At 51.9% G+C, this 14,518-nt stretch overlaps 1 protein-coding gene across 1 annotated transcript in view; it reads left to right on the forward strand.

Moving 5' to 3' along the window:
- The window catches only part of KAZN (kazrin, periplakin interacting protein), a 447,423-nt gene that overhangs the window by 413,224 nt on the left and 19,681 nt on the right, over positions 1 to 14,518 (forward strand). The window contains exons 9-10 of the mRNA XM_058552953.1: positions 11,870 to 12,075; positions 12,580 to 12,698. Of these exons, the coding sequence (XP_058408936.1) occupies positions 11,870 to 12,075; positions 12,580 to 12,698 (325 nt within the window). The remainder of the gene's footprint in view (positions 1 to 11,869; positions 12,076 to 12,579; positions 12,699 to 14,518) is intronic.

Here is a 14,518-nt window from a genome sequence, read left to right on the forward strand (position 1 = left end):
AAGCATCGGCTCTTGTGACTGTGAGGCCCCTGGTGAGCTGGGGTGACTCTCCTGGCAGCTGTTTTTGATCAGCGCCAGCAGGCCCCTCTGCAGAGTGTCGTGGGGACGAGGACAAGGACCCACCTCTGCCAGCACTGTCACGTGAGAGCACTGTGCGGGCCCATACACGCCTCATTCCCACCGAGCCTCAAACCCCGAGGCCTGGGGGCTGGGCTCAGAGGGGACTCAGGGAAGGGGGCCCGTGCGGCTGCGGGCACACACCCCGGCTAAAGAGGCAGGGGCTCCAGTTTCCAGAGCTCCTGATTTTTCAGGAGAAGCCACAGATGTCATGGAATATACCCCAATTCTTTAATATGGGCAACTAATTTTTTTAAATGTAGTGTCCTTTAGGGGAAAAATATTCCATGGCCCCAATTTGCCACCGGCTCTGCCGCCCGCAGTCTGGATTCTCCCTGTGGGCTCTTCCAGCTCTGGCGGCCCTGTGTTTCCTTCCGATCAAAGAGTCCCCTAGGTGCCGTCTCAGTTTGGCACAGGTCCTCCCTCACCAGACGGCCCTCCTGCCCTTCCCTCCCAGGACAGCCAGGCAGCAGGGGGACCGCACTCATTTCTGAGGCCAGAGCAGTGTTCCCAGGGCTTGGGTGTTTGGGGAGTGACAGTGGGGCTGCCCTCAGGAGCCCGGAGTCAGCACAGGAATCCTGAGGCCGCCCTGGCCCTCAGAGGCCCCTGTGACCAGGGCTGGGGGTCAGCCCGCCTGCCACTCGAGGGCCCAGCCACGTGACCCAGCCATTTACCATGGACTCAGCCAGGCTCTGTGGGACTCAGAGAAGCAGGGACAGGGGGGTGCTCCACCTGCAGATGAGGTGGTGATGGGCCTGACAAAGGGCAACTCCACGCTCTCCCAGAAATCCCAGGGGAGTGCATGGTCCCCGATGTGGCGGCAGCTGTGACCCGGGGCCCAGGGATATGGAGGCTGAGGCCTGAGGACAGAGCCTGGCTTCTGGGGGGGATGGGGGAGTGATGAGAGCAGGGAGAGGAGGGTCTGAGATGAGACGATTTGATGACATTTCCTGAGTGTCTAATGTGCCAGGCATGTGGAAGCACTTTACATTCACTCGTTAAGTCATTCAGCAAACACTGGCTGACTGCTTCCTGGGTGCCAGGCCTAAGGCTAAGAGCTGAGGATTCAGCTGTAAACAATGATATGACGTAAATTATCCTAACGTAGTCCTCACCAAAATCACATGACGTGTATATTATTGTCTCAACCTTACGGGTGAGGAAACCGAGGCTCAGAGAGGTGACATAGATAGCCCAAGCAGACGTAGCAAGTGATGGAACAAGTTCAAGCATTGGGGTCCAACAGACTATCACACTTCACCTCTTCCCAGGCAGACACAAGTGAAGCTGATAAAACCATGAGCATTTAGGATAAGGCTTGGTTCTCTGATTCCCAGAATTCTAGTCCTGGAGGGAGGCAGAGAAAGGGTGTCACAATGAAGGAGGTTATCTGAAAAAGGAGAGAAGCCCTGTTTCATAAAATGGTGGAAACTTCCTGGGATATTCTGCCCCATGCTGAGGCTCTGGCTACACATATTAATGGGTTCAAAGGGGCGTTGGCCGCAGTGAGCGAGCGGTGGCTGTCAGCCCTGGCTGCAGACGCTGCAGGGTACCGGGTTTCAGGACACATGATCAGAAAAGCCAGGGCTAGTACCAATTTCCTCCTGGCATTTCCTGGAGGTATCTAGTTGTGAGAACGCCCCCACCACGAGCCGTACCAAGCCCTCTTCATTTGGAAGGAAATTAAATAAATACGGCTCATAAACATCTCTGCTGTTCCTATATTGGCCTTTGTGCAAGAAATAAAGTCGCTCACGACTGGTGTTGGAAATTCCCAGGAGGCAGTTGCGAGGCATTTTGCGGGGGATGGAAGGTTGGACAGTCTGCATTAACCGTTTAGGATGATCGCACGGACAGCATCGCCTCCCAATGCCGCCCTGAGCAGAGGTTCTTGGATCTGACTCTATGTGGCCCCCGTCCCAGTGAGCAAGTGGACACGGCCTCACGGCCATCATGGAAGCAGGCTGAGCTGAGCCAGAAGGGACCTGAGATGTCCTGAAGGCCCTGGGGGAGCTGGGGTGGTCGGGGAAGGGAAGAGGAGACTGAAAATCCAGTTAGGGAGTCCGGTACCGCTGAGCCCTCGACCCCACAGCCATCCATCGCTCCCAGCTTTGCTTCCAAGAGCTGTGCAGACGCAAACCTGCACCGTCTCTACGCAGGCACATGGAGAAGAATCCTTCTCCTTCCCTAGCCTCTGCTTACAGATCCCCTCCAGCTTCTCACAGAATTCACCTTTCAGGACCACCCAGCGGGTGAGAAGTTGGCTGGGAATTCATGTTGGAAAAGCAGACAGGATGTGGGAGCAGATGTGGGGACACACGAGGAGGCTGGCCGCCAGCTGGAACACCTCCCTAGTGCAGACAAAAAAGGCAGGAGGCTTCAGCCACAGGTTAGACTCTAAGAAGGACTTCTCAAGTGTGGGCACTATTCAGCATTAGAACAGGTGAGCAAGGAGGGAAAAGGAAAGTTTCAATATCTACTTTTTAAAGCATTCAGTAGTAGTCATTGGATAATGGTGTTGGCCTTCCCCGGACCTCTTCTCAGCGTCTTCCTCCTAAGTCTGTAAAATTAGGAAATACTTGCCGAGCATACACCTTGGAAATGAGTGCAGAGCAAGGGGGAACCTTGCCAACTCCCAGAAATCAATTCCCTGACGACCCAGAAAACTCCCGGAGTGTTGGGAGCAGGGGCTGGTGGGAAGCGGTGACTGGGGGAGGATGTCCTCTGAGGCTGGGGGCCGGGGCTTGTTGGGCCAGGGGACAGACACAGTGAGCACAAGCTTGGGGCCTTGCCAGGTAGAGGCACCAAAAATGAGGGGAAAGGAAAGAATGTGATTGTTTTTTAAAGCAAAAGCAGTTACCGTTGGGAAGAGCGGGGCTCCATGGGACTCTCTGGGTACTGTACGGTTTAGTGTTTTTTAAGGGACACGTCGGGGTGGGAGGGCCAGCAGCGTTTTAGCTCAGGGATGCTTGTGGGCTGGTGCGGGACCACCCGAGTCCTGCCGTCCGTCCAGCAGCTACACGATTAATGACTTGATGCCATTTAAACCCGCATTGTGTGATCCCGGCCAAGGCCTGTCTTTTGCACATATTTCACAGGAGTTGTGACCGAGGGCTGAGCAAAGCCTCTCCATCCAACGCAGAGGCCGTTATCAGGCCATAAAACGTCGCTTTTTTCACATTATAATGCAGTGTTTAAAAGAGGAGAATTCAGCTTTTGGCTTGAAAAGCGCTGACAGGGGCTCCCCAGCCACTGCCCAAGGCAGGGAGATTTGACCCGTAGCGGGGGGCTGGCCCAAGAACAGAGGGGCCTGGGCGGAAGGATGGGGGTGCCAGAGCAGCCACACTGCGTGCTCACTGGCATCTGCGGGTGGAGGCCAGGCATGCTGCTAACTTCCTGCAGTGTACAGGACAGCCCCACGACAAAGAAAGGTTCAGTCCTAAATGTCACTTTTCTAGTGCCAAGGTCGAGAGGCCTGCCAGGGGCTGAGAGAAAAAGGAAAAAGACCGTGCTGTGCATTCGAGGAACCACAAGTAGCTTCATGTGGCCAAAACGAAGTGGGGTTGGCAGAAGATGAGCCAGGAGAGGGAGGCCTGCCTCCCCCCTCCTTCCTCCCTTCCTGCTTGTCTTCTTTTAGCCAAAACTTACAGAGCTCCTTCTGTCCCAGGCAGCAGGGGGCTGGAGCTGGCTCATACAGGCTCAGGAACTGGTTCCCATCCCCACGTCCAGTGGCCTCGTGTTGGTGCTGAAAATTGGCCATGGTGGGTGGGATTTACACCACAGAGATCTGCAAACGAATGCTACAAACCAAGTCACTTGTTTAAAACACAAGAGCCGGTTGTTAAGCATCTACCAGCACACCACTGGTTTGGGTGCTTGCTGGGTACCTGAGATGCCTAGGGAGCAAGCACAGGCCCAGCTCCTGTCTTCCTGGAGTTCGCAGTCAGGGAGGCAACAGATGCCCATCAAACAGTCACACAACCGTGATCAGTTTCCGCTGTGGGAAGTGCAGCGCAGGAATGGTACCTGGATTAATGAGAGCACGTGTGAGCGTGTGACTGTGGGTTGGGGGTGTGGATGGGGTGTGTGTTGCAGGGGGGTGACTGGCCTACGTAGGTGAGCAGAGAAGGGTTCGCTGGAAGAGGCAACATTGCAACAGAGCTCTGAAGGCTTTGCAGGCGTTCGCCAAGCAGAGAAGACGGCAGCAGCCACCCTTCGGCAGAGGGAGCAGTGGGTACAGCAGATTGGAGATGGGGGAGGGCAGAAGCGTTGGGGAAGTGCGAGAAGCCCCGAGTGTCGAGGGAAAGAGCGAGAGGACTGAGGAGGAAGCTGACGACGTCGGCAGGGCTGGCTCACACAGAGCCTTGTCGTGTAAGGAACTTGGGCTTTATCCAGGGAGCCAGTGAAGGATGTGGAGCAGGAAAGATCCCTGGGCAGATTCAAATTAAAAAGAAGAAAGCAAAAAATGGTATTATTGCTCTGTTTCCCATAACTTGGGCTTTTACCACTACTAATGGCGTTAAGCATCACCATGAACCTGGGTAATAAAGGCATGGGTAGACTTGACCGCTGACCTGGGGACTCCCCTTGTGGCAGGGCAGATTGGACAGACTCACATACCGGCAGCGCCAGCAGAACATGAAGAGTGCTCGGTCGACAGTGCTCACGGCAAAAGGAATGTCCACTCAGGCAGTGTGGAGGAAGGACAGACTCCTGAAGGGCCTCCCTCTACAAACCACTAAATATGGAATAAAACATACTTTTTAATGCATCATTCACCTCACCAAAAGTAAGAGGAATCCCCAAGAAGCCCCCATCCAAAAACAAAAAGCTGTGAGCTAATACAGAACAGGAGCAGTGAGTGATAACCAAATGCAAAACCTGGGATCTGTCCTGGGGACATACGCTGATATCAGAACTGTTAACAGGGGAGTAAACTTGGGATGTGGCAAAGCAAAGGAATAGAGCCTGTGATCTCGTTCTCCGAGGATCCCCTTAAGGGGAATGAAGTGGTCCCTGCTCCAGGCATCACTCCCAATCCCTACCTCCTCCCCACCCCAGCAGAAGCAATGAAACCCTCTTCTGGAGGAAAGCACCTGCCGTGTAGACCCTGGAGATTCCCATAAGATCAAATACAAGTCCAGCATGCACAAGACTCAGCAGAAACAAACAGCAAATTTAGACCCTCCTAGGCCTTTTCAGATATGGTAATTATCAATACCAAATACAAGATGGTATGTATGCAATATTTAAAGAAATTTAAAATGAAATCATAGACATCAGCAAATAACAGACTATCTGAAAAGACCAGGAAAACTTGAAAAAGGACCAAGTAGAACTTTTAGAAATAAAAAAAATATATCGTTGGTAACATTAAAAGAAAAAAATCCAAGGATGGGTTAAAGAGCAGACTAATTAGCTGAAGAGAGAATTTTAAAAGTGGAAAACAGGTCAGAGGAAATTACCCAGAATACACTGCAGAGAGAGAAGGTGATGGAAACTGTAAAGGAGAAATTAGAGCTTTCTGGTCCACAACACAGCCACTAGCCACAAGCGGCAATGTAAACGTATATCTGGATTAAATAAAATGGAAAACTCAGTTCTTCAGCTGCACAGCCACATTTTAGGTGCTCCTCGCCACATGTGGCTAACAGCTGTCACACTGCACAGTGTAGAGCATACAGCATTTCCATCATCACAGAGAGCTCTGTTGGACAGCACTCGGTTACAAGATAGAGAAGACAGAAAGTCCAATCCCAGCAGAGCAAAGAGAGAATGGAAAAGAGGTAATATTTTTAAGAGATAATGTTGAGAGTATTTGAGAAACCGAACCCACCCCACAGATACAGGAAGCACAATTTATATCAATCAGAACCCCAAAAAAAAGAAATCCACATCTCGCCACATCGTAATGAACCTGCAGAACACCACACAAAGAGAAAAATGTTGATGAAGCTAACTAAAGACCAATTAGGCTGGCAGCTGACTTCTCTTTAGCAAAAAGGAAGACAGAAGATAGTGGAGCAGTGTCCTCAACGTGCTAAAAGGAAAAAACCGTCACCCTAAAACCCGTCCTCAGCAAACCCTTTGAAGAACAAGGATGAAATATGGACTTTTTTCAGATAAACAAAAATTGTAAGAGCTTACCGCCATGATACTCTTAGAGGAACTTTTAAATTTTCTTCTTCAGGAATAAGAAAAATTATCTTAGAAGGAAGGTCTGAGACACGAGAAGAAATGATGAACAAAGAAGTTGGTAAACATGTAGGTGTCTTATTTTAAGCAAATATTATTGATAGAAAATAATCATGATGAAAATGTCTACATTGTGGGTTTTAAAAAAGGACAAAATTTAAATACTGGATGTGGTAGGGTGATTCAGGAAGAGGGATCAGAATTAACATGTTCTAAAGAACTCTTACTGTTTAGGAGAGGGCGTAAGATATTGATCAACCCTAGGGTTTTGTAAGTTAAATATCATAGTAAGTTTCAAGAGTAACCATTAAAGGGGCTGGTCATGCCCGGTGGTGCAAGTGGTTGGGTGCGCGTGATCCGCTGCGGCGGCCCGGGGTTCGCCGGTTCGGATCCCGGGCATGCACCAACGCACCGCTTGGCAGGCCATGCTGTGGCGGCGTCCCATATAAAGTGGGAGGAAGATAGGCATGGATGTTAGCCCAGGGCCGGTCTTCCTCAGCAAAAAGAGAAGGATTGGCAGATGTTAGATCAGGGCCGATCTTCCTCACCAAAAAAAATAAAATTAAAATAAAAAAAAGAGCAACCATTAAAGAATGGATCTGGAACTTCAGCGTGCATCAGAAACACCTGGGGGCTCCTTAAAACACAGATTACTGGGCCCCACCCCCAAAGCTTCTGTTCCAGGAGATCTGGGTGTGGGCGCCTAGAATTTTCATTTCTAGCAAGTTCCCCGGCGTTGCTGATGCTACTGCCCAGGGGCCACACTTCGATAACTATTGCACCAAAAACAGAGAAATAGGGTGCTTAATTTCCAAACCAACAGAGGGGGAAAAATGGAGTGAGAACACAAACAATCAAACAAACAAAAATCTTCCACCCTGACCACTCTGTCCAATAGAAATACAACGCAAGCCATATATGTAATTTTAGATTTCTAGGAGACATTAAAAAATAAAAAGCAACAGGTGAAATGACTTGTAATAATATACTTCATTTAACGCAATATACCCAAAATATTATCATTTCGACGTTATCAGTATAAAAATTATTAATAAGCTAGTTTACTTTTTTTTTGTACAAAGTCCTCAAAATCCAGTGTGTTTTGTACACCTCCAGCACTTTTCTCTGCAGACTGGCCACACCACAAGGACTCAGAAGCCACATGTGGCTTGTAGCTATCATATTGGACCGAGCAGGTCTAGACTGGAAGTGACATGAGCCTGCAGAGGACAGAGGGCCCCACGTGGTCATTAAGCGCCCACTGTATGCCAGACACCAGGCCGAGCACTCTGTATACATTGTACATCATCTCATTTAGTCCTCACACAGACCTGTGAGATCAGCATTATTATCATCCCATTTCACAGATGGGGAAAGTGAGGCTGAGGAAATTAAGAACACTCCCCCAAGATCATCTGGCTGGTAACCAGCAGAGCTGGGATTCACAGCCAGGGCCCTCATATTCCAATGCCGACCTGGAACCTCAGGGTTTCTGTAAAGGATTTTCTGTAACAGGCCAGATGGCAAATAGTTTAGGCTTTTGGGACCAGATAATAATCTGTCACAACTACTCAACTCTGCAGGAAAGCAGCCTTAGACAACATGTAAACAAATGAGAAAGAAAACTTTACTTAGAAAAACAGGTAGAGGGCTGGATTTGGGCCCAGGCTGTAGTTTGCCAACCCTGTGCAAGGAAACATCGCTGCATCTGTGGGCCCAGCTTGGGGAAGCCTCCATAACGAATTACTCACATCCTATGGTGCATCGTATGGGGGAGTGGGGGAGGATAATGCCGAACCTCACCTTCCAAAGTCACCAAGGTCCTCCCGGGGTTCAGAAGGATCCAGAGTGGCCACCTCTTGGTGGCATCTCCTCCAACTCTGCCAGGGCCTCAGGCGGCCCCTTTAACTCCGCAGCCCTCCGCAGAGCCCCCCAGCTATAAACATGAGTTAGTTATTCCCCCTCTCAGAGCTGAGAGGGGGGAAATAAAAGCCAGGGTTGATGGAATCCCAGACATAAAATCTGGCACCATAATGCCTGCATTTTGGAAATTGCCTTTAATTAACGGTTTATGACCCCAAAGACTCCCCCGCTCCCCAGTCCTTCCACAGCGTCATCTCCTTGGAGCTCAGCCCCGGGGGTGGGGTGAAGGAGGTGGGCTGGTCAACAGCTGTCTTTTCTCAGAAACCAAATGTGTGGTTTGCCCATCTGAACCCAGCCTGGCCTCTGGCGTTCCTCCAGCCTGGACTCCGTAAATACTGTGAATTGAAAAGCCAGCTCCCCGCGACAGGCCTCAGGCCTGTTAGCTCCGGAATAACACACAGACACACCACGCTCAGAAAAACACACGCGTGTGCACATGCACACGCACACACACACACAGGGGAAGTTTGGTTTTCTTCTTTGTCCGTCTACTTGTCTGTCATTCCCTCCTCCCTACCCTCCACTCACTCTCTCCCTCTTCCTATCTTTTTGCCTTTGTTGTTTCTGTAGCATACTTCTCTCCTGAAGCCTCGCTCTTTGAGTCTCTCTCTCTTCCCTCCTCTCTAGAGCTCGCTTTTTCCTCTCTCTCTCTCTCCTCTCTCCTCTTTCTGTCTGATTCCTGCTGCCCGTCTCCTCCTGTCTCTCCCCTTCTCCTGCCCCTTTATCTCCCTTACTCGGGACGACATTGCCAAGCACTGCAAACACACCCCCCACCGCCCACCTTGGCACAGAACAGACAAATCCCCCCTCCCAGACAGCCCGCCCACCTGGACCAGGTGGAGTCTACGATGAATTTCTGCCCAGGTGAGCTTGACAAGTGGGACCAGGTTCCCTCCCTGAGCACCTGAGCTGAACTCAAGCCACATTCATCCCAGGAATGCAGGCAACTACTGCTGAATCCTCAGTGTAGCCAAAAAGTGCCCAAGCCCAGGGGAGGGGCCTGTATTACCAATAATAGCCACCCTTGACCGGTGCTTCCTGGGGCTTCCCATTCGGAATTTGTAATAGTCATATTAAGCTAGGAGGTAGATATTATTACTATACCCATTTTATAGATGGGAAAACTGAGGCTTCAGGAGGTGAAGCAATTTGCCCAGTGCTAAGGTCTCTTCAGCTCCACAGGCCTGGTCCAAATGGAGAGCACGGGCTGTGTCTTGGTATTTTCAGCCACACGTCGTCTCTCATCTTCCCAGAAGTACGTCACAGAGACAGGACTCAGCTACAGGAACAAGACAGAGGCTCTCAGCTCTCCCACCCAGGGAGGACCAGCGGCCAGCCTCTGTAGGACGTGATCAGAAAGACTGCTCTGCGAGCCGAGCCTATCCTTGGGAGCCTGGCTCCAGCAGGAGGAGCACCTAGGCTCTGGCCTGTCTCCCCTAGCTGAGCAGCCATCTCCCCAGGCGGGGCTACAGGGCTGCTGTTTCCACCTTCCCCCAGAGCCCTGGCAACACATGTGCTCAGACCCGCGACCTGCACAGAGCTCAGTGCCCCTCTGCCGTCTCCCAGGGGGACAAGGAGGCTTTCCACCCACGGGAGAAGGGAAATAGAATGTTGCTGCAGTAACCTCTCAACCCCCACCCGTCCTGGCACAGACAAGCCCTGTCATACCCACTGTCACTCAGTGACACCCACCGTCACTGAGACCCCAGAGCAGAGGAGGCAGGCGGCAGGGAGGAGCATCACACCAACTTTACAGAGATGGAAACTGAGGCACCAGGCATCGTCTCTGCCCACCCAGAGTTAGGTCACTCTGCCCGGCGCCCTGCTGGCCCGGGGGTGGCGTCTTCCAGACCAGGTGGCTGTGGGCTCCGAAGGGCTCTTGGCTGGGCGGTGGGAGGCCCCCGGGCGTTGGGGAGAACCATGTCAGCAGAGCTGGGATGAAGGAGGTGTGTGTGGTCACCAAACAGGTGCAGCTGTTTCCAAAGAGTCATTCAGGGGGTTTACATGGAGGGAGGGGCTTTGTAACTGGGAAAAGTGAGATTTCCAGGCTCTGGGTTTTTTTTTTCAGTTTCAAAAATAGTATAGTCAATGCAGACAACTTGGGAAACAGAAAAGTATGCAAACACTCACAAATACTCTCAAACACTGAAACGTGCACATTCACACACACACACACACACACACACACTTACGCACAATTACCCATCACCCATTTCCAGAGATAAAGACTTTGAACATGTATCCATCTAGTATTTTATATATGTATATAGATGTATATATATACACACAATTATAATTATATATATTACTATGTATATAATTTTAAAAGTATGGTTGGGGTTACATTGTACCTGCTGTCTTACACTGTCCTTCACTTGGCAATAGCTTGTGAACATTTTCCCACACCAAAAGTACTCTCCGGTGACAGATTTCTTATTAATCGCATATGCTCTAACATGTGAATGGAGCATCATTCATTCAGATAAACTGCCATCGATAACCATTTGTACTGCTTCTTGTTTCTTAAATTCTCCAACTATTTTCATTATAAATTTGTACATGTTTATTATGGAACTTTGATGATGCACAAAGGCATAGTAGGAGGGAAAGAACTTCGTCTTCCCGGCCCCCAAACTCAGAAACTGTTAGCATTCGTGTGTGCTTCATACCCACGGTTTTAACCATGCGCTCGAATTGATGGATAAGCATCATCAATCAACATTACATGTTATGATGATTTGTAATATACAATTTCGGTAGGGTCATTTCTAATCCGGCTTATTTTTTAATACTTGTCGTTTCTCATGGTATTGAGTTTGTCTGTTTGGGTTTTTATGTAGCCCTGCTTTAGACAAAGAGATTCTTTTCTCTCCTGTGTACCCTGGACTTGGCATATTTACCAGGTGTTAATGGAGCTGAACGACCACCGATTGAAGAATAGGTTTGGAAGGTGCTGGTGGATGGACTTTTTTGTCTGTGAGGGCCACTCCAGAAACGGGCTGCGGTGTGTTAAGGAATGGAACTTGGGCTCCATTTATCCTAAGAAAATAAATCACCCCGTTGCCCAAAGGTGCCTGTTGCTGCGTTGTTTACAATAGTGAAAAATGGGGAACGACCCTTGCCCATCAACAGGAGGCAGGGGAAATAAATTGCGGAGCATCCATTCAATGAATCCTGTGCAGCCAAGAGACAGCACAGTTCTCTGCTGAGATGGAAGCATGTCCTCCGCAGTGTAAATTAGCACAGCATCTTACAAAACGAACGCACGGTGTAAGCACGTGGGTCCGTGTGTTTGTAATGTAAGCGTGGGCATTTGTCTTTCCCAAAGAATATTCAGCTAAATACTAACAGCTGCTGTCTCTGGGTGGCGTGGGATTTGGGGTGATTTTCACTTCCTGTTTTATTTTTATTCTTTTCCAGATTGAGTTTTTTAAATTCTTTTTTTTTACTAGATTACTCTTGTAATGGGGGGAGAGGCAGCAAAACAAATAAAAGCCATTTTGATTCTGACGAGAAGGAATGCATGCGGGAGGACACCCCTGCTTGCCCCCGCGCCCCGGGAGGGCAGACTCGGGGGGGCGGCGCCCGGCCCGCCCCCCAGCGTGGCCGTGTGTGTTGCGCCTGTGTGTTGCAGACTCGGACAGCCAGTGCAGCCCCACGCGGCAGAGCCTCAGCCTGTCGGAGGGGGAGGAGCAGGTGGACCGGCTGCAGCAGGTGGAGCTAGTCAGGACCACCCCCATGTCCCACTGGAAGGCGGGCACCGTCCAGGCCTGGCTGGAGGTGGTCATGGCCATGCCCATGTACGTCAAGGCCTGCGCGGAGAACGTGAAGAGTGGGAAGGTAGGGCACGTCCAGGACCCCGTGGGCATGCCCCCTCACCCTCCCCTGAGCCTTACCAGCCCAGAGCTGGCCTGTCCCCGGCAACTCCCACCCCCGAGATAGGAGGAGACGTAGTCTAGGGGCCGGCTGACCCGGGCTCAGGCTCCAGCGTCCCCAGTAAATCACTGTCTCCCCAGCAAGGCACACAGCCCTTCGGAGCCTCAGCCTCCTCATCTTTAAAATGGGACTAACCTTCCTTTACGTGGCTGAAGGGGGTAAAGACTGGACTAGAGGCTCTTTCAGCCTGGGTGGTGACCCCAGCGACCTAAGGGAGCAGCGGCCCCTAGGTGGGCGGCACAGATGCTCCGCCAGACTGCAAGGAAGGATGGGCAGGGAGACGGGAGAGCAGCCCCAGCCAGCAGACCCCTCTGGGGCTCGGCGCCCCCAGCGCAGGTCCTGGGAGCCTTGGGTGCCCAACCCCAGCCCTCCCTCCCGGGCGCTCAGTCCCCACCTTCCCGGGAGCAGGTGCTGCTGAGTCTGAGTGACGAGGACCTGGAGCTGGGCCTGGGTGTGTGCAGCTCCCTGCACCGGCGCAAGCTGCGGCTGGCCATTGAGGACTACCGCGACGCCGAGGCGGGCCGGAGGTGAGCCAGCGCTCCCGGGCCTCTGCTGGGGCCGGGCCCCCAGGGAGGAGGGAGAAAAGTCCACCCGAGAGCCCCAGATCACACAGGTGGGGTGAACGGGCGCTGTAGGCTGGCCAGGTGTGATGGAGGATGGGGTGTGACTGAAATGGTCCCAGGACGCCAGTGGCCAGCAGGCTCAGGAGCACCTCAGTCCCTCTCTGGGCCAGCCCTCCCCATAGAAAGATGGAGACACAGGGACTAAGGGAGGCCCAAATGCCCTATGATCTCCCCAGTGAGGGGTCAGAGGGGCCTCACGCACCCCCAGAACTCGAAGGGCCAGCCCAAGTGGGTCTGGGAATTTCGCCAAAATTTGGCCTACGTCTACCTCAAACCCCAGCTCTTACCACTCCAGAGTGAGGAAAACGGCATAAAGTGGGGAGAAGCAGAATCGGACAGAGAGGTAGAAATGGGCACACATCGGCTTATGGCAATCTCTCCCACAGAGGATGGGGCCGGTGGGAGGGGTCTTCTTTTAGTGAGCACATCTGGGAATGGCCTCGAGTCCCTCCCATCGGCTATGTCCCCAGAAAGGCCGCCCTGTCCCCATTGTCATACCACCCCCACCCCAGCCTGCCTCCCGCCTGCCTCTCCCCTGACCTTTTGTGAGTAGGACTTGTTGGGGCATCCCTCATTCACCAAGCAGCTCCAGGGAAAAGGGAAGGACACCCCCCCCCCCAGGTCCTCAGAGTGAGGAGGGGGAAGAAAGAACTAGCTGGTAAATCGGACACTTTCTGTTTTGCATAATCATCTCCTTCACTGGTTTCCCCATCATTTTTGTGCAGTTAATTAATCAAAGCTGGTGGTGTGTGCCATTATGTGCAGAAGGAGCTTTGTAGACTGAAAAAAAGGAGGGGGCTAAGGGTGGGAACTCAGGCTGGTTTGGAAGCAGGAACACACCAAAGCGCTGTGTGTCCCGGAGTGGGCCCTTGGCGGGATTCCCGGGTGGCGGGAAATCATGAGATGAGACGGATCAGAAACTCAGGTAACAACTCAAAGCAAGAAGACGACGGGGCTGGGGTAGGAGATGGAGGAGCCGGGTGATGGGGGCGGGGAGAGCAGCCCCACCGAGCTTCCCCTCCCGGGGGTCCCTCAGGCACCTCACGCTCACCACCCGCTCCCAACCAGTGCCCTCCCCCCACCCCCAAAAGCACTCACCATCCTCCGTCACCCAAGCCGGAAACCCCTCCTGCCCCTGGTCCCACTCCCAATTCGGTCAGAAAACGCCACCTCTGTTCATTGAACAGGGTGGGGCTGCCCGAGTCACCTTTCGAAAGTGCGGGATCACTGCTGAGGTTCCCCCAAAACGTAGCTGACACCGAGAACCTCCAGGAGCCAAGATGCTATGGCACCCAAAAGGGCTGGATTCAGATCAGCAGCCAGATGTGAACAGATTTTGAAAAATTCTGGGAGCTCTAAGCAGGACTGTTTCCAAGGATCATGGGGTCCCAGCATTAGACACCCCCAGGGCTTCCTGGAGAAGGGAGGGGCCTAGTTTGAGGGTCCGTTCCCTGTGGAACTCTGGCCTCTCATTTGCCATGTGACCTTGCCCCCTCTAGGACTCAGTTTCTCCACCTGTGAAATAAAGGGAGTTAAATCAGGACAGTGGTTTTTTAACTTTTGGGCATCATGGCCCCTTAGAGAATCTAATAAAAGCTTTTGACACTTTTCCCAGAAGAAATCTACAAAACTTCACAACTTTGCATTCTGGGACTCTCTGACCGACCCATGGAACTTTTAGGGGTTCAGAATCTAGGGTAAGAACCCCAGTGAGATCATCTTCA

This window comes from Diceros bicornis, chromosome 13 (genome assembly GCF_020826845.1).
Source record: "Diceros bicornis minor isolate mBicDic1 chromosome 13, mDicBic1.mat.cur, whole genome shotgun sequence".
Taxonomy (NCBI): domain Eukaryota; kingdom Metazoa; phylum Chordata; class Mammalia; order Perissodactyla; family Rhinocerotidae; genus Diceros; species Diceros bicornis.